General features: G+C 37.4%; 1 protein-coding gene across 2 annotated transcripts in view; it reads left to right on the forward strand.

The window, feature by feature from the left end:
- Positions 1-20,464, forward strand: part of BMPER (BMP binding endothelial regulator) — a 287,717-nt gene that overhangs the window by 170,111 nt on the left and 97,142 nt on the right. For both annotated transcript variants that reach the window (XM_040353187.1, XM_040353185.1), the window contains exons 7-10: positions 4,127-4,226; positions 14,936-15,045; positions 17,372-17,512; positions 19,661-19,765. In XM_040353187.1, coding sequence (XP_040209121.1) covers positions 4,127-4,226; positions 14,936-15,045; positions 17,372-17,512; positions 19,661-19,765 — 456 coding nt within the window. The remainder of the gene's footprint in view (positions 1-4,126; positions 4,227-14,935; positions 15,046-17,371; positions 17,513-19,660; positions 19,766-20,464) is intronic.

Consider the following 20,464-nt stretch of genomic DNA (forward strand, 5'->3'; position numbering starts at 1 on the left):
TTTCTCAATTATACAATTTAGAAAAGCATTTTGTATCTGGTTCATAATACAAGAAAATTATCAGTTAATTATTAAACCTTTGTAAACTGTAAAGTACAGCTGCAAGTTGTATTTTTTTTTTGTTACAGTTGGGTTCTATTGGGTTTACGTTTTAATTGTGTACTTAGCACTTTCTCTACAATCTCTATTCTTGCATGTTCAGAAGATAACATCAGCTATCCTATTTTTACATCATCATTTCAAAGTTCTGTGTCTGCATTAAGTCTAGTCTAGTTCTACATATGCGATATTTACTCGCTCAATAGAACCGCTAAAATCACAAATGATTTGATGCTTTGAACAGCACACAATTAGAAAGTCACTTTAACTAAAGATCGCAATACACTAGTATATTTTTGAAGGAACATTCATACAAATATTTGTGTAAACATTTGTACAAAAATTCTCTGTACATTCAGTGACATGAAGAATGTTGTTCAAAAGTACCTCAAGAAATGTTTGTTTTCAACATTCTATTAGTGTAGAGAATTAACTTTCCTTTCCTAAAGAAAAACCATGTACTGTTAGAAATCTGTTGGTTCAAGAAAAACTTTCCATACTGCAAATTTTCTTATTACTGCAGTTAAAAACGAACATCAATTTGACCCCACTAACAATTAGAAAATTGAACAAACGTTCCTAAAATAAAAACGTTAAACCAAATTCCTATCAAAATGTGACCAGCTAAACTATTGCCTGATAAGGCAGCAAAACATGTATCTATTCCGACAAACAGCACAGCAATGATAAACAGAAGTGGTGAGAAAAATTTGAGAATTTTATTATTATTATTATACAGGATTTACACTGCTCAAAAAAATGAAAGTAACACTTTTGAATCAGAATTCCTGGGATATTGCTCTGGTCAGTTAAGTAGCAGAGGGGGTTGTTAATCAGTTTCAGCTGCTTTGCTGTTAATTGAAATTAACAACAGGTGCACTAGATGGGCAACAATGAGACAACCTCCAAAACAGGAATGTTTTTACAGGTGGAGGTGTCTGACATTTTCTCCCCTACTCATCTTTTCTTACTGTTTTTCACTAGTTTTGCATTTGGCTAGGGTCAGTGTCACTACTGGTAGTACTAGGCAATACTTGGACCCTAAAAAGTTTGCACAGGCAGTCCAACTCCTCCAGGATGGCACATCAATACGTGTCATTGCCAGAAGGTTTGCCGTGTCTCCCAGCACAGTCTCAAGAGCATGGAGGAGATTCCAGGAGACAGGCAGTTACTCTAGAAGAGCTGGAGAAGGTCCTTAACCCATCAGCAGGACCAGTATCTGCTCCTTTGTGCAAGGAGGAACAGGATTAGCACTGCCAGAGCCCTACAAAACGACCTCCAGCAGGCCACTGGTGTGAATGTCTCTGACCAAACAATCAGAAACAGACCTTATGGGGGTGGCCTGAGGCCCTGACGTCCTCTAGTGTGCTCTGTGCTCACTGCCGGACACTGTGGAGCTCGATTGGCATTTTCCATTGAACACCAGAATTGGCATGTCCGCCACTGGTGCCCCATGCTTTTCACAGATGAGAGCAGGTTCACCCTGAGAATATGTGACAGACGTGAAAGGGTCTGGAGAAGCTGCAAAGAACTTTATGCTGCCTGTAACATCGTTCAGCATGACCGGTTTGGTGGTGGGGGAAAGTAATGGTCTGGGGAGGCATATCCATGGAGGAACACACAGACCTCTACAGGCTACACAATGGCACCCTGACTGCCATTAGGTATCGGGATGAAATCCTTGGACCCATTGTCAGACCCTACGCTGGTGCAGTGGGTCCTGGGTTCCTCCTGGTGCATGACAATGCCTGGCCTAATGTGGCGAGAGCATGCAGCCAGTTCCTGGAGGATGAAGAAATTGATACCATTGAATGGCCCCCACGCTCACCTGACCTAAATCCAAAAGAACACCTCTGGGACATTATGTTTTGGTCCATCCGGTGCCACCAGGTTGCACCTCAGTCTGTTCAGGAGCTCAGTGATGCTCTGGTCCAGATCTGGGAGGAAATACCCCAGGACACCATCTGTCATCTCATTAGGAACATGCCCTGATGTTGTCAGGCATGCATACAAGCACTTGGGGCCATACAAACTACTGAGGACCATTTTGAGTTGTTGCAATGAAATTTCAGCAAAATGGACTAGCTTGCTGCATAATTTTTTCACTTTGATTTTCGGGGTGTCTTTGAATGCAGCCCTCTGTAGGTGTATACTTTTAATTTCCATTAAATGATGTGCCATACTTTCATTCCTAACACATTACCCAGTCCATATCAGTATAGATATCCAGCATGAGATTTTTGCCCGTTGAGATCTGATACGTTTTCAAAGTGTTTCTTACATTTTTTTGAGCAGTGTATATTGTGTCAACAGTTAATGCAGCGTTTTACAATATAAAAGAGAGACAGGACAGTTACAATACAATAAAATACAAGAGGGTTAAGAGGGCCCTGCTTATAAGAGATTACAATATAATAGGGTGGGGCAAGTGGTACAAAAGGTTGTAGCTGTGGCGGATGAGTTAATGGAAGTGATAAAAGATTATTTGGAGATGTGATAGGCTTTCCTGAAGATATGAGTTTTCAGGGATCACCTAAAATCAGCCAGAGTAGGAGATAGGGACATATTGAGGTAGAGAGTTTCAGAAGATTGGAGAGGCTCTGGAAAATCCGTGAGACAAGCATGAGAGGAGGAGATATAGGACCTTGAAAGCAGGAGGTCTTGAGAGGAGTGGAGAGGACAGTTTGGGTGATATTTGGAGACAAGATTGGTGATGTAGCATGGGGGGGAGTTGTAAATGGTTTTGTATGTTGTTAGTATTTTGAGTTTAATTTGCTGGGCAATTGGAAGCCAGTGTAGGGATTGTTATAGTTGGGCAGATTCATTTATAAATTCCTCCAAGAGCTTCTTTGATGTAGCACTTCAACAAAATAAAACTTATCCCTGACCAATTCTTAGGCTAAAATTCACATGGGCCATACATAACTGTACCCCCATGGAAGGCCATGTTTACCCACACAAGGACGCACAGGTGTTCCATGCATCCCCGTACAGGCAGTCCCATTGCTGTCAGTTGGGATACAGTTGCTTCATGGACACAGCCACTGCTCCATGAAGGGGTATGGTTATGGATGCCCTGTGTGAACAAGGCCTTACCTGTGTATGTGTATTGAGTGATTTTTTTTTCTATTTTAAATGAAAATCTCTAGTGCTAATTCTCTTTTATATCTGTGAAAAATTGTCTTAATATTCTGCCCAGGATTGCAGGTGCAGCAGTTGCAACTAAACATAAAACCTTTTGCATAAACTTTCCTAACTAATAGGCAGCCTGATTTTTGCCTGATCTTGTTGCTAATTTGCTTGATACATGTCCCTCAATGTGTTACCACCCATTCAGTGTTTACAGAGGCTTGCACGCTGCTTGCCATAAGCCCCCTATAGTTAAGTACACCCTTCATGTAATACCAAAGGCTTTCATTCATCCTGTAGTTGGAATTATGCTCAAAAGAAACATTTGTGTACAACACAAGTGATGTAGTGTGCTAACACATATTAATATTAAAGCTGTTATTAAAAAGGGGATGAAATTATTTTGCATAGTAATCATCTATATTTTAAAGCCAATATGAACCTATGAATTGAATTTCCAAATATTTGACTTCATTTTCTTTAATTGCCTTAAACACTGCGGTAATATATTCTCACGTTGCTTAATCAACATAGGATTTATATGTTGCTACAACATTAAAAACCCTAACATATGACAATATGTTGACTGTGACTCCAAGACTGTAATCCCCAGTAATAAAATTTCTGTGGAAATTTCAGGGTAATGTTTATGTAATAATAATATATATAATAGTTACTGGCAGAGGCCACCAGGTTGTTTGGATACAGATAACTAAAAGCAGATTGGATTTGGTTTTATAGCTTATCATGTAAAATGGAGAAATATCATTTCTTTGTATGTTTACGGGAGGGTAGCCATGTTGTTAGAGTTTTTTTCAGCTAACGTTTCGTTACTAGGTTAGACAACCAGTTAGGCGTACAATATTTATTTTTTCTAACCTCACCTATTTTCCTTTAGGGAGGCAGGACACAATGCATAAAGGAGGTCTGCCCTATTCTGTCATGCCCCCAGCATCTCAGTCATGTTCCTACTGGACAGTGTTGCCCAAAATGTATAGGTGAGTGAACATATTTTATATATTTTTTTATGCCTGCATGGAATTAAAGGTTCATGTTGGGCCCCACAAATTTATTTAATATATGATAACTCTCATGTATAAACACAGATAAGGGGGAGAGTGGAAGTACATCTGAAGAGATATTTACTGATTAATTGGGTTTAGGAACACCTGCATTTTGTTGCCTGCATTTTCCTGTTTTTTTGTTTTGTTTACACATGATGCCCATCGAACCAGGCCAAACAGGCACATGGCTTTGTTTTATGCCTGAATCTAGGCATGTTTTGCTGCCTCAGGGTTCTGTTATATACAGCCAGTTGGATTGACACAATTGTTCTCTTTTACATTATGCTGTTCAGACTGCGACTGCCCCACTGGACCTCCAGTACTTTCTTAGCTTTAAGTGTAGCTTGACATTAACCATTTTTCTACCTTTATTAAAAGACAAATGGCTAAGGCGTTGAATAAAGCAAAACCCAAGTGATTAAAAAGCTGAAATGTTTCACAGAGATCTAGGCATTACTCACACGCACATGCTGACATCTTTCAACAGACAAGCCCTCTTCCTCCCACATTGCTTTGCGTCAGAATGTACTTTTAAGTGATGCCATTTGGATTTTTTTAAGTACAGAGGCAGATCTTGGTCTCAGCATTTCCTTAGTGCGATGGTGTCAGTACTTTGGATGAATCTTTTCCACCTTTGTACGTCCATCAATGGTAGATTGGTGGCCTATTATTTACCCAGTGTTTTATATAAGCGGCAATACCTAAATATTCAATGGGCAGTCGATCCACCCAGAAAATGCTTTGTTCTGAGCTGCCATTAGATAGCTCAGTACACAGAGACGCTTTACCATTCCAATCCAAGGGGCAGGGTACCGTGTGATCACTGTCACTGGTCATCACAATGATCATATGGTACTGTTTACAGTGGCGATCCCTCCCCTTCCACTTACAACATGGGATGAAGAGAAATCAAGTATTTATGAATAGGGACAGAATGAATGGATCTGCAGATGCAGATTAGTTTCTTCTGTTTCGCTGACACAGGGGTCATTTTTATTCACCCTTTCATGCCCCTCCCCCTCCGCTACACATACTAGCTCCATGTTGTCTCCATGTAACCTATAAATTAAGTCTTTCATCTCCCTTATTCAGAACATCTAAACTGTAACCCCTTAATCTCCGTCCTGCCACTGTATGTGACTAGTACGTTAACCCTTCACTTTTCCTTTCTTTCTCTGTGTATGGCTTGTATGTTATAATAACTAGTGCACCATTCTCAAGCTCTGTGTTTGTTCCTTTCAGTACCAGCATGTTTCTTTATTTCTACAGAATTTGGGTAAAATAATGAGATCTCCTTGGGGTGCCTATTTTCCAAAAAAGGGTTATTTCCGAGGTTTTCATACAATTCTGTCTTTTTTTTGTTTAAATTCTTTTTTATTATATTTAGAAAAAAGAAAAGTTCCAAAAATGATACACCACAAGAAAAACCTAGACATCATTTGTAAAAAAACAAACGGAAAAATAAGAAAACATTTAGATCTCATACACATAATAACATATATACTATTACGAACATGTACCGTATTTATCGGCATATAACACACAGGCGTATAACACGCACCCTAACTTTAAGAGGGAAGTGTCAGGAAAAAAGCTTTACACAGCCCCCTGCGTATAACACGCAGGCAGTTTACCCTTATTTTCAGGGTTAAAAAGTTAGTGTTATACGCCAATAAATACAGTATATAAAATGTGTATCTCCTAGAAACCTATAATAGTGACCCTGTATATTATATGGCATTTTATTTTGACAGAAAATAAGGGACATTTTTTTTTCTTCACTTTTTTTTCTTTCCTTTTAATGATAGTTTTTAATACCACAAAAAGAAAACACTATCTAATTTGTGCATTGTCTTTTAACAAAATAATTATCAGAAAACTTCCTGAAAATTAAAAAATGGCCTGGTAATAATAGGGATTTATAGGCTTGTAATCAATTGGTTAAGACCTCTTTCACATGGGCAGCAAAAGAGCAGTAAAAACAGGCAATTGGTCCATATTTTTACAGCTCCCAACTGCCCACCTAAAGCCTACCATAGCAGCCAGAGGGGGTGTTACACATATCACTGCTGTAATGCTTTACTTTGCGACCCCTTAAAAATTAACTCAGATTGTCAAGTTAAACAGGAGTTTTTTTGGGTAACTGATATCGCTGTAACTGAAAGTGTCAGTCTTAAGCATATTTTATAATAAGATAGCTAACAGAAATGCCTAATATGAAAGACCTTGAGCAATGTCATTAACCCCTTTGCGCCTTATGCCCTGTACACACGATCGGAATTTCCGATGGGTTAAAATCGAATGGAATTTTCCGTCGGAATTCTGTTCAATGTTGTCTTGCATACACACTGTCAGACCAAATTCCGACTGTCCAAAACGAGGTGATGTAAAACACTACGACGAGTCGAGAAAATTAAGTTCAATGCTTTCAAGCATGCGCGACTTGATTCTGAGCATGCATGTTTTTTTCTCCGTCGGAGTTCCACACAGACGATTGAAAAATTTTTTTTTTTTCTATTTCTAAACTCAGAAAAAAAATGTCCGATGGGGCCCACACACGGTTGGAATATCCGATGAAATAATTCTGTCTGACTTTTTTCATCGGAAATTACGATAGTGTGTACAATAAGGGTAAAACAAATCTTAATGCCTAAGCCCAATTTTGCAACTTTGACATATGTTGGTAAAACCGTACATATCATCACAACTACTTTGTGCATCCAGGTGGATTATACCTTGTTTTGGGCTTTCATTTGGTGGTAAATAGTTACGGATATCTCATTTTTTTAATTAATATTATTTAGGGAAAACTGGCCAAAAATAGTAATAAAAAAAACTTTTTTTTTTAAATTTTACTTTATATTTCTTGCTACTACCAAAGAACAACTCAAAATAAATTCTCCTGCTCCAATACCACCTATGTGTATTTTAGTTTTTGTTTGCACCCGTAGTGCAGCCCAGAAAAAATTGTGTGGATTTTGCTTTTTTTTTATTATTGTACCTAAAACACACCGATACTAACACCGATACTAATTTAAAAAAAAAAATCCTGCCCAAACACTAACCCTGGGGCTGACCTAGATCAAACCTTTTTTTTAATTATTATTATTATTATTTTTTTATTTTTTTTAAACACTCCCTTTTTTTTCTATCTCTGCAAGGACAGAGATAGATACAACATATCTGTCTTGTCTATTTACAGAGACAGAAGACACGGGGCAGGCTTTACAGTGACTGATCACTGTGATAAAGAGATGGGTAAAGTAGTTATTCCTGCGCTACAGTGGAAACTATGTGTGCAGAGGATAAAGGTGCGGCAACTACCGTATGGGCCAACCACTACCCACAGTGAGACATGGAAAAAATCAAGAGATGGTGTTGCGTTCCAATAGCATAGAATGGTTTAAGTGGTAAAATGTTTAAATAAATAGTATAATTGATAAATTAATGTGAAAATATGCAATATTTTTCATTTATCAATTATACTATTTGGTTATTTATACATTTTACCACTTACACTATTCTATGCTATTGGAACGCAACACCATCTCTTGATTTTTTCCATGATCACTGTGATAGCCAATTAGAGCCTCTCACAGCGATCAAGTAATCCAGAATTGGATGTTCCTGGTCCCAATCGTTAGAACGGGGCCCAGGGCCCTTTCGGTGGGTCTCCAAGCACAAAGGGAGATATGCAAATATGCAGCCCCATGGAAAAAAGCACAGTGCAGTGAGGCTGCATATTTGCGTACGGTCGGCGTTAATGTGAAATTGCTACTGGGGCAGTCAGATTTGTTGCAACCACTAAGAAGATAAAGAACATTTAAAGGTGTCAGGCACAATTCCTGAGTTTGCCTTCAGTCTATATAGCAATAGAACATTTTTTGGCCATATATGGATCTAATTATTTGCAAGACTTTGATTTATCTTCCCTTCACTCAGCATTTAATTCCCGTGGTCAGTGTATTTTGTATTATATGTAATTTAAGTTGTTTCTTCATCTCTGAGTTATCATCATACATTAACGGGAAATGTTATATTGTACAAAAATCCCACCACTACCTTTATACTGTATACATGTTTTAACTACATAGATATATTATTATAATATTATTTTTAAACATTTTTGTTAAAGCTTAACTCCAGGGAAATAAAAAAAAAACGAACCTTGCAGTGGGCTCAAGAGTTAAATCCTTGTTTTTGCCTATCTTACCATTAAAAAAGCCGTTTTACTTACCCTATTAATTGCTCCCCAGATTTCAGCTTTAAACAGCAAAGGGAATTGAACAGAAATGTTGATTTTAGCTCTGAATGACAGTATACCTGCTGTGCAACATATTTCACTAGGTATATCATTTTATAGGGGTACTTTGTAAGAAAACTTTATGGACTGTGTCACTCTTTAAGGACCATATATGGCATCGTTGCTTATTCATGGTCAATTTACAACTTGTCTTTTAGAAAGTTTATTTACATAAAAGCTTCACACAACGATTCCGAAAAATAAATATCACATAATCACATTGGCCTGATATAGTGCTACTAATTAACTTATATTGTAGTAATATGACATGCCATTAATAAACTGTATCACAGACCTGAATAACAAACATTGATACTAACATCACTGAAGATTACTGCCTACAAGTCAATGTCAAACAGACTTACTGATAAGAATAAATAATCTATATGAGATCTGATCCTTGTAAATACTCTGTGTGTGTTTTATGAACATTTCTTTCCTATCCTTGTGTTTGTCTTGTAATTTACAAGCTGTTGAGAAATACAAATACTGTATAGTGAAATGGACTCGTATTTGCATTCTGTAAAGTTTTAGAATTCTTTTAAAGATAAAAAATAAGGGGCACCAACATTTTATGGACCAGTGTTTCTTTGTTTTAATTTTGAAACACTGTTTTGAAATAATGAATCATGTATACTGTATCTGTCAAATGAATAGTATCCCTAAACTTAGTGGACCGTTAATGGTCAAATATAAACTGACTCATATGAGTTTAACAAATGTTTATTTTAATGTTACTTTATTCCAATCACACATATTTTACAGTGCAGTTTGTTATGTTCTTTAAAGTAAATGGAATCCTAATGACAAACTTCCCTTGTTTTCTCCATTTTGACATTTAAATATATGGTTGAATTTTTTTTTCATATCCATTAGAAAAAGTGTAAATACATATACTGTATGAATTATTAATCATGACAGAAATCTACTGAGCTGATCATGTTCGGGTCTCCCTGCCTGTGCTACACTGTTATGCCGCATACACACGACCGTTTTTCATGTCTCGACGTGATTCCTCTCAAGCCTGCCTTGCATACACACAATCTTAATAAAAAATGCTTGAGAAAAGCGCGGTGACGTACAATACGTACGACGTCACTATAAGGGGGATGTTCCATTCGAATGGCGCCACCCTTTGGGTGTCTCATAACTTGCTTCTAAGCATGCACGTTTTTTTCCCCCGTTGTTAAAGCGTACACACGACCATTTTTCACGATGAGAAAAACTTCGAATGAGAAAAAATATAGCAGGTTCTAAATTTTTAATAGCCATTTTTCTCATCAAGACAGTTTTTCACAACCAGTTAAAAAAATAGCATTTTCATGAAAAACGGTTGTGTGTACGCAGCATTATTATTTAGAAATTGTCCCAGTTCTCCATGTGGGCTTCAGATCATATCACCCTTATCTCATGAAGAAGGGAAGAGGGGGAGATGTCTGTAGTCCATATCAGGAGAGCATCCCAGGGTGACAAGGCTGGAGCGTTGTCACCCTAGAACAGGTTCACATGGTGGAACTAAAAGAATAAAAGCCTAAAGCAGCTACCACAATTAAAAGCTGCAATATATATTTATTTGCAGGTTTTACATACACTTAAATGCAGGCTCACCGTATTATTATATTAGCAGTCTGTTTCAGAATATTATTGATTGTAGTACATGATAGATCAATATTGTTTTCCATAAACCATACTGATACAGTATAGAACTCAAAGCCAGCATTTTTGAAACCACCCTGTAACCCCCCACGATCCTCCATTACCCCTTCCCTGCAGCACTGCTGCCAGCTTCCCTCCACCTCCTCCGGCCTTCAGCTACTACTGCAGGGGAGCCCAAGGGGATCCAACTATCTCTGTACCCCCCCCCCATGGCAATCTGACCTGGAACACCATCCCCCCACCTCCAGCAGCATTGATTCCCCAAAAACTCTGAAAGCTGTAAGTAAAAAAGATAACCTCTAAATTGTTAGAATACATTTTTTGTTATTACTGGGATTTGATAACACTGTATTTTGGGTATAGGAACACTATTTCGTAATATATATATATATATATATATATATATATATATATATATATATATATATATATATTTATTAACAATACCGTTTTAGCTTTTTTGTATATTTTTGTTGTGTTTTTGTCTACTAATAGTTATGATAGTGTATTTTTAGGGAAAATATAATTTTAATAAACATTTGCACAAACATCATGGGACCTAAAAAATCTGTAGCATCTTCTTTTTACTCTACTGGTCCGTCATATGCTTTCTTATTCATTCATATAATGTATGGTTTGGTAGGTCTTTAAAAAACTGTGAAAGCTGTAAGTGAAAAAAAAAAAAAAAAACAGGGGTTGTAAAAAATAAAGTTTTTTTTTATGTCATTATTTTTCATGATGTAAAAAATGGCCAATAAAATTTTTGAACATGCTCTAATTTTTTCTAACAGACTGAAAAGCGTGAATAGTCTTTTAGCAGCCCAAAGGGTGGCGCCATCCGAATGGAACTTCCCCTTTATAGTGCCGTCGTACGTGTTGTACGTCACCGCGCTTTGCTAGAGCATTTTTTTTCACGATCGTGTGTAGGCAAGGCCGTTTTAACGATCGGGTTAAAAAAAACTTTGTTTTTTTTAGACCATTAAAAATGTAATTTTTTATAACCCGAAAAATGGTTGTGTGTACGCGGCATAAGTTTTACTGTGGAGTGCAGCGAAAAGTACAGTGCCAACCCCCAGTGCTTTACTTTTTTTTTCTTGTTTGTCTTTTCTCCAGTGCTGGGCAGTACCCAATGAAACAGAGAATTTCACTATCTGAAAAACATCAGTGCAGTTTTTTGAGTGTAGAATGTCACGAAAATGCACCTCCAGGGGGGAAGCTCACAACCTGCAAATGAAAAGTATAAATATATATACATTAATTTTCCCCCCTTTTTTAAAAGTGATCCCATTGCTTCTGTTTTCAGCTGCATAAGAGCTGGGGGAGGAGAAGCTGCGGCACACTGATCTTTCCAGTGAAAGGCTGTGCTGGGGGAGTGTGTCAGGACAAATCTGATCATTTGAGGAAAGCAGGCTGAGTTCCCAGCAAAGCTAGAGAGTTGACTACGCTTTGCTCATACGTCTTGTGTGGTCAGTATTTAATAGAAAAGAAGAGGGACTGGCAGGGACACCAGGGATTTCACACAAAGGAAGTAATACAAAGAGAACAGGATACTTTTTCATACATACTGTACATGGTACAGCAGGAACATATCACAAGTATGAATTGTTGGGTTTACATACACTTTTAATAATGTATTTGGCTTTAGTAAATAAATACCCCTGAATCTAAGGAAGATAGCACTGGAGAGGAGGCGAGTATTGCAATGAGACCTGTTTTCTTAGCTGGTGAGTGACTAAAAAAACAAAACTTTGGGGTTTGTTTTTCAGAAATCCAAATATGTGAAGGGCTAAATCCCTTTCTTTAATTCTACATGATTGAGTATTAGAGAATATTAATTTTGCCTAATAAATATTATCTACTGTTTTAGTAAATCAACACCTTTAAATCCGTTGCACAGTGCGTTTGATGTTATTTATTTTTTCATTCAACAGAAAACAGTTCTTTGAACTTCACAGTCTAAATGGCATTGAATTATGGCATTCTCTCATGCACATCTGTAATGATTCTTGTGATTTATGGATATGGTTTAATAGTTGCAGTTAAGATTTGGTTTGTTTGGAAACAGGGGCTCCGGATTTATATCAAAGCTGTGTACAAGCTTTTACTTTCTTGTTTAACACTATTTTTGATTTCTTTGTGGCGTTGTTTTTTAATTGTTTGGTTTATTTGTTTTGGTTGATTTTGTTGGTGGTCTTCTCTTGATCTAGCACTTCAGGTAAACTGTGGAATTCAGTTATGCACATAATGCTTCATTTTTTTTTTAGTTCTTGTATACAGGATAACTTGCAGTTTTGCAAGTTAAAAACCATGACCAACTGACACCCACTGGTAGCCTCTACCCATTACAAGCAATCCCATTACATACAAAGAAAAAAAAACAGTTTCTTTATCATGTTGCCTAGGAATCAGTACAATGCAGAATAACAGAAATTGGGGTTTATTTGCTAAAACTGGAGAGTGCAAAATATGGTGCAGCTGTGCATGGCAGCCAATCTAACTTTAGTTTTTTCCACAAAAAATGGAAGCTGATTGATTCCACTGCAGCGCTGCATCAGATTTTACACTCTTCAGTTCAACGTTTTAGTAAATCAACTCAATTGCGTCTAACCATGTCACAATTTGAGGCTAAAGGTGGGTGTAAGATACGAAGCTGTGGCATGTGAACAGTGCCCAAACCTGTATAGACTGGACAGTTCTAAAAAAGTAAAGCAAGTAGCTCAAAACAAACTTTATGTAGATCCTTTGAAGAAAATCTGAAAGTTATCACAAAATGTATCTAGTCCCCACTCATTTAGCAGAAATATACCTGGCTTACTCACCACAAGGATCCAAGGATTTCGTAATAGGATTTTTGCTCTATGAGTGGACAGGTGATCTCCTGGGACCTGTCACGTGTCCCAGGAGATCGCCTAAAGGTAGGGGCCGCCTAAGGCGAGAGAAGGAGTCACCTAGGCAGTCCCTGGGCGGAAGGAGGAAGTGGGAGAGGAGGTCCCACTCCTACCGAAGTCCCCACTCCCCCCCCAAAAAAAATTACATGCCAAATGTGGCATGTAAGGGAGTGATGAATGCTTAAAGTGGAGGTTCCACTTCTGTGTGGAACTCCGCTTTGAGAGTGCTTTCTCAGGGCTGGGTGGACGACTCTGATACACATTAACCTGTTACTGCTCTAAGCTCTTCTGTCTGTTTTTTTCCCTTTTTGTCTCTTCTTATTCTTTCCTCCGTTTCTGTACACATTGCATAATTAATTTGGGATCACATATAATCCTTCAGGGCTAGGGTCCTTTATCAAGCTATTTTATGGTGGCAGATCTTGGTGGGATGGTTGCCTTTGGTCTCTATGCTATATCCTCAGATTTATGATAAAGAACATTTCACATACTGCGAATGTTGTGATATTTGTATTTTATTTCTTGTATGTCTCCCCTGTAATAAGTCTCAGACTTATCTGGATGTACTTTACCATGGTGTGATGCTTTGTATGCTGCCTTTATATCCGTATTGCATATTACTTCCTTTAATAAAAAAGAATGAACATAAAAACATTATGTAGATCCTAATAGATAAAGTTATTCCTTGAAGCATTACCGTTTTGGAAATGTAATTTGTTTTCTTGGACAACACCATGGGAGCCCTAAATCTTAGGGTGCTCTATAATGAAAACCGTAACCATAACCTACACGATCACTGTAAGGCCTGCCCTTCCAACTGACCAAAAAATAGGGATAGGTGGCCTCCCTAGCCCATAGTTTGGGACAGTTGGCACGTAGGCTCTGGTTGCAAAATTATTTATAGAGCATCTTGACAACTAAGCTTCTGGGGGCACTTTGGAAAGAAGTTATGAAAGTGGGCAACAGGAAGATGCCTACTGAACAGCACTTTAGACAGCGTATAAAGACAAAAGTCAAGGGGTTTGCTTTAAAGAGACTTAAAAACATAAGTGAAGAAATTTACAAATTAGCCTATAAATAAAAGAAAATATTTACCTTTCCTTTCACCTCTGCTGCTGAACACTGCTTCGATTTTTCCCCAAAGTCCTCCTGCTGAACTTCACATCACTACTGTGTCCTGTTGTGATGTGGAGGTCAGTGGGAGCAGCGGGAGGACCACGGTACATATGTATTTTTAGGATTTTTGTGTGGCAAAGTCTTTTTAAAATTCCTAAACATAGAGTAAACTACAGCATCGTATGAAACATTTCCAGGGAACAATGAGCTTGCATAGTGAAAGAGTGAAATCTTCCTAGTTGTCAGATATTCACTATCAATGACCCAACACATTAGACTGAAGAAAAGCAATGCAGCTACTAGAACAGCAGCATATAAAGCTGCATTTGCTGTTTACTTTACATAAAATCTGAAGGATGTCATTGCTAAACTCTCCTTTTGATCATTCCATGGCTGTAATGCAAGTCAGGATGGCAGCCGTGTGATCTGCACCTTTTAAAGCAAGTAATAGAATATTTTTAGTGCTTATAGGTTTCCTTTAAAGTATAGCACGGTGCTGATATTAATGTGGCTGTGCTGAAAAAAAAAAAAAGGTCTTATAGCAGAAATAATAATGACTAAATTGCTTGCCTTTTATGTGGCTTTTTAAACCACATTGCTAATGTTTTGGACTGGATTTTATTAGAGAATATTTTTTGCTTGCACTGTATTTTTAAAACGATTTTTAAAACTTATTTTAGGCCAAAGAAAAGTGTTTGACCTGCCTTCTGGCAGCTGCCTGTTTCGAAGTGATGTCTACGACAACCATTCCAGTTTTATGTATGACAGCTGTACAACGTGCACCTGCAGGGTAAGTAAAGCACCTGCAACCATATATGAGCTTTCCCTGTGGATCCCTTTCTCACATCTGTCACTTATCCAGATATACAAAAGGCTAGTAACACACTGAACCTGTGAGTAACATCTGATTACAGTGTTTAATTCATGATTATAACTGTGATTTTATTGTGTACTTATATTTTATGATTTGGTCGAATGTGGACCAAATTAAATGGCACTATGTCAGTCAGAAAGCTAGCTTTTTAGGGAATGAATACTGGCACATTGTCATCTTAAAAACATTACGGCTGTGGAAAACGTGTCTGTTTTTTCAAAAGGGGACATTTTAAGGAAAAGTTTTTTTATGTTCTCAGGATTCTATTCTATGTTTTCTTTATTATTTCATGACTAAAAATAAACAATGGAAAATACTATATGTCTATATATTTTTTTTTAGTTGGGTCAACGTTAAATATTTCCTATTTACAATTTCCAGCCATTGGGTGGAGCTCTATGTTCTTTTCCAGATTTTAACAAGCTTAACTTAACTTTATCCTTAACTGCTCTGCCTATTTTTACTAAATACAATTACACACACAGTGAATGCATTATTACAGGACTGTCTCATACCCTATCCTTCCTCCCTCTCTGCTCTGAGACACTCTCAGAATTTTCGTTATAAAACATAGCATGCCCTTGGCTGCTTTTTTACAAACCACTCTCACATACAACTTCCACGGGAGTAAGTCTATCTCATACAATAATAAAACATGCACCACCCTTCTATATCTGCTACCCCAGCCATGGTGCACCACAAATCACATTTTACTCATTGGCCTATAGACTTTAGCACTAATACTATACAATGAGGTCTATTGTTTTTCCATCTGTTTTAGATTTAAACTCTGCAACATGACCTCTTACACCACTGCAAAACCATAGCTGTGAATTGATTGACTCATGAGAAGGATGCTTTTAGCTTAGGTTAGTTAATTAAAAGTAACGTTTTGAAATGATGTGATCTGTAGTCCATCTTATGGAGCAGAGTAGGGGCTCAGGTTGACATTTGGGAACTTTACAGAATAACTTTTAGTACTTTAAGTATAGTAATCCTCAAAATAAGCATTCCTCCTACCAACAAGCCCCCAAAGTCTTAGGATGGATACACACAGAATGAAAAGTGTCCGAAAACGCTTGGTTCGACAGGAATTATGCAGCAGGCTAGTCCATTTTGCTTAAATTTCTTTGCAGACTTTTGCAAACTCTGCTTCTCTGATAAAAATATCTGTTTTTTGCAGAACTCAATAGCTCAGACTGAAGTTTATATACACAAGTGCATTACTAATCAGTATACACATTTCTTATTGGAGGGATCAATATAAAGTTTCTTTCAAAGTGATGCATTATTGCAGGTTTCTTATTCTGTGCTGTCTCATTAGCAAACCCACAATGCTCTGGGAATTATTTTTCATGTAATAAATGTTCAATTGTAAAACAAAGATTGTTTACAGTACATATAGTAAAAAAATATATAAAAAAGCAGTACATATACAGTTTTTAGAATAAAACAACATAATGAAAACTGACCTAAAATCATACACGTTTTCATATAAGAACATGTGTTTGACATCCTCATGGGATATAGAATGGGAATACTTCACAAAAAACAAAAGAAGAGGCAATGTGATGTGTTACACACAGGAAAATATTAAAACCAAGGTTGTTTCTCACTCTTTTAGTGTTACTTCCCTCTATTTTTTAAGTATGAGGCCCATTATTGCGTAAACCATAAAAAACTAAATTTAAAGGGACATGGAAAGGATGCATTCAATATCATGACAGGGATTCAAGGAGTAGAGTGGTACATGCAACTGAGCTAAAATTGTATAACACTAAACCTGAAAATTGTCCAACTCAACCTGTGATAAAATTAAGATACCATTTTTTTAAAATATGTCCAAATATGTGCAATTTGCACTTTTTACATACTTATAGGCTGTTCACTTTTTTTCTTAGCTAATTGGATGTGTTGAAAATGAACTTTGCAAGAATAGCCAATTATGTGCATGGAAAAAAAATGATGTTATTCCTTCCAAATGATTGGATGATAGAAGTCAGCATAGCTTCATTCATGAAACTACAAGAGCCTTTTTGCTCTTAGAAAATCAACTCCAATGTGCCCAAAAACTCTGACACTTTGTTTTTAGAGTGGGGTGCCTATTAATTAAATTGAATTATAATTCCTGAAAGGATGTTAATCTGTGTAATATTCTAGAAGGCAACTACCTAAAAGAAACAATTCTTCAAATTATGTGTCCTTAATTATTAAGTTTTTTGTTAAATTGTGGTTTCTCTAGGACTCAACTGTAGTGTGTAAAAGGAAGTGTTCTCCGGCTGGAACATGCAAAAATGGACAAGAGCAATGCTGTGATGAGTGTGTCTCCTATGTGCCTGCTGAAGAAGTAAAGATCTGCAAGTCAGGAAACAAAATATTCAGGGTAAACACAGTTAAACAATTAAATAATTCCTTAAATAAAATATGTCATGAGAGAAATATGGACACTGAGAATTCTGAGCTCACCTTAAAAATGTTTTTGCCTGGCTGCTGAAAAGCCAAGGCATACAAGTTACATAGAAAATATTATCCTGACGGGGAGGGGCACATGTGATAAAGGACCTTGCACAAATATTCATTCTGAAACTACTTGCATTGGAAATGGCAAGGTCATAAATTTTGTGAATTTCAAAACCATAAAAGGAGAATTTCAGTAAACACAGATCACCAGAATGAATAAAGCAGAAGTAGGGAGATCCTTGCACTACAGGTATTTAGGTTCCGCGTTTCCTCCAGCAAGGAGAATATTGCACAGCAATAACATCACAAACAATCATTCCAAATCATGCGAGACTAGCAGTCAGGTGCAACGGCACCTAAGATGATCTTACACTGAAGGCATACAGCTAGACTGCTTAATGCATGGAGAGTTTCTAGATATTTCCTATAGATAATAAATCTTTATTAGCTGAGTTTAGGTCCAGTGTAAATAATGGCTTGCATTTACCTAACTGTAACACTCTATTATATTAAACTGTGATCATTAGAAAATATCTTAATTTAATAAAACCGTGTTTGTATGTGAGATTAGAAATATGGGAGCTGGGGCTGCTAATACATAATAAGAGAATGACCCGAAAAAAGGCACGTGGCTAGTAAAGTCCGAACCTCCATCTTGTATGCTTGTTCTAGTTTAGGGACATACTAGATATTGACACTAAAATTAGCATGATGGTTCTAAAGCCTATATGTTTAAAAACAAATCAGAAATATCAGCTCTCATCTTTTCTCTATGTGCAGGCTCTCTATGTGAGGCTGGGTTCACACTATTGCAAATTGGATGCGGATTCCCCACATCGAATTTGCAATAGCAGGAGATTTTGACCTGCTCTCTATGGAGCCAATTCACATATCTCTGCTGCGAATTTGCACAGCAGCCCTGCTCGTCTTTTGGTCCATTTCAGGTTGAAATTCAGTCAAAAATAGTGTGAACCCAGCCTAAATTACAGTTCCATATCCTATCTCACTCTTGAGCATGTAACACATGCATGTGAATTTTTATTTTCCTTATGAAAGCTTGGTGCAAGCCTAATGTCAATACCATGCCATGTTGGTAATGCTGCATGGTGTCACTGTAGGCCTGTTCAAAGTCAAAATTGGGTTAGAAAAGCTTAGAAGTATACAAAACACATACAAGTCTATCAAAAAGGGGCATTTAGTACATGCATCTATTGTCCAGAAGAAGACTAAACCTAAATGGTATATTGAGCTAAATTGAATAGTGCTTGCTATTCCATTTACTTAGGTGTTTGACACCTGCCATACACCCCCCCCCTCTCCGTTCAGCTGGTACAGAGGACTGAAAACTCAAGTGCCGCTCTGGTATATACCTGGCATAAGTATTTATGGAAATTACAGATAAGAGTAGACTTTGTGTACCTGGGATTCAAGTCCCTTTGTTTAATTTTCACAGAAAATGGTAGATACAAAGTGATTGCCAATATTTTTCTTAAAGTGAATGTGTGCTTTGTCTATGAAGAGCAAAGCAACAGGTCAGCTTTAATGCAGACCTTCACAGATGTGTTAACTTACTTTATTTTCCTTCCCTTTGATCTGTTCAGCCTATGAGTAAAAGCAATTCCCTGTGTGAGCTAAAAGTCACTGGACTAGCTCATAGGACTATGGACCTCCCTTATGACAGTGCTGATTAGCCCTGTGCTGTCACGTAGTCCTCCATACAATGAAGCTGCATTGAGCAGTGGGGGGAACGAAGGAAAGATGTATACTGCTGGGGAAGAGGGATTAAAGCAAACCTTTTACTTTGCCCATTCAGCTTGCTATAAACCAGACTTGGGTCTGGTATACATTGTTCTGTGCTAGACGTGTTTAAGAACACATCACTATTGTTTTTCTTCAGGCAAAACTTTTAAAGATGTTTTTTTCATAACCCATAATTTATTTTATACACTGATACAAGCCCACTGGGGATGAAATGATTATTTTTCTCCTGTAGTTTGATACATGACCGGGATCATTTGCTGTTGAAAGCCACAGCTGATGGCTGCGTTTTTGTTTTTTGGCTTTTCTGCAGGATGGAGAGATGTGGTCCTCTGTCAACTGCACCATCTGTTCTTGTGTGAAAGGCAAGACGGAGTGTCGCAAGAAACAATGCATTCCAGTCCACAGCTGCCCCCAAGTAAGTATTCCTGTGTTCCTGTATTCTTGTGTCATTTCACAAGTCCGTGCACTTAAATTACTAATTGAGGCAAACTTCAGTAACCTTTCTGTGTAACCATTTACAGTTATTTCTAATAATCCTTTATGACAATTGAGTCTTTAACTTTCATGGATAGTAAAAGTGGAATTAAGATCATAATAAAAAAGTGTAATATATTGCAAATTGCAAATCTTTAGATATGTTGGCTGCATTTGTTTTCTTTTTTTTTTAAGGTTTTTCCATCTGTGTTCACCTGACGATCTGACCAATAACACACCTCCTGCATTAGCATGCCTCCACTCTGTATGAAAGATCACAGGGGCACGGCAGATAGCAACATTGTTAATCTGGGCTGATTTTAAAATTGAAGCCGAACTCTAGCTCATACTTCAGTTACACAAGCAGTTACAGCAACCATTTTTTTTTATTTTGGTTTTACATTAATTTAAAAAAAGCAGAGCATTGTAAGCACCTCTGCCAGTGGTAAATTGTTTATCTTTAAAGCCCCGTACACACAATCGGAATTTCTGATGGAAAAAGTCTAACTGACTTTTTCCATCGGAAAGTCCGACCGTGTGTATGCCCCATCGGACTTCAGTAACGGGTGTCAGTAAAAGCCAATTCTTCTAACATTGTCAGAAGCACGTTGGTTAGCTATACATTATAGTAACACATTTA

Source organism: Rana temporaria, chromosome 5 (assembly GCF_905171775.1).
Source record: "Rana temporaria chromosome 5, aRanTem1.1, whole genome shotgun sequence".
In the NCBI taxonomy this organism is placed as follows: Eukaryota; Metazoa; Chordata; class Amphibia; order Anura; family Ranidae; genus Rana; species Rana temporaria.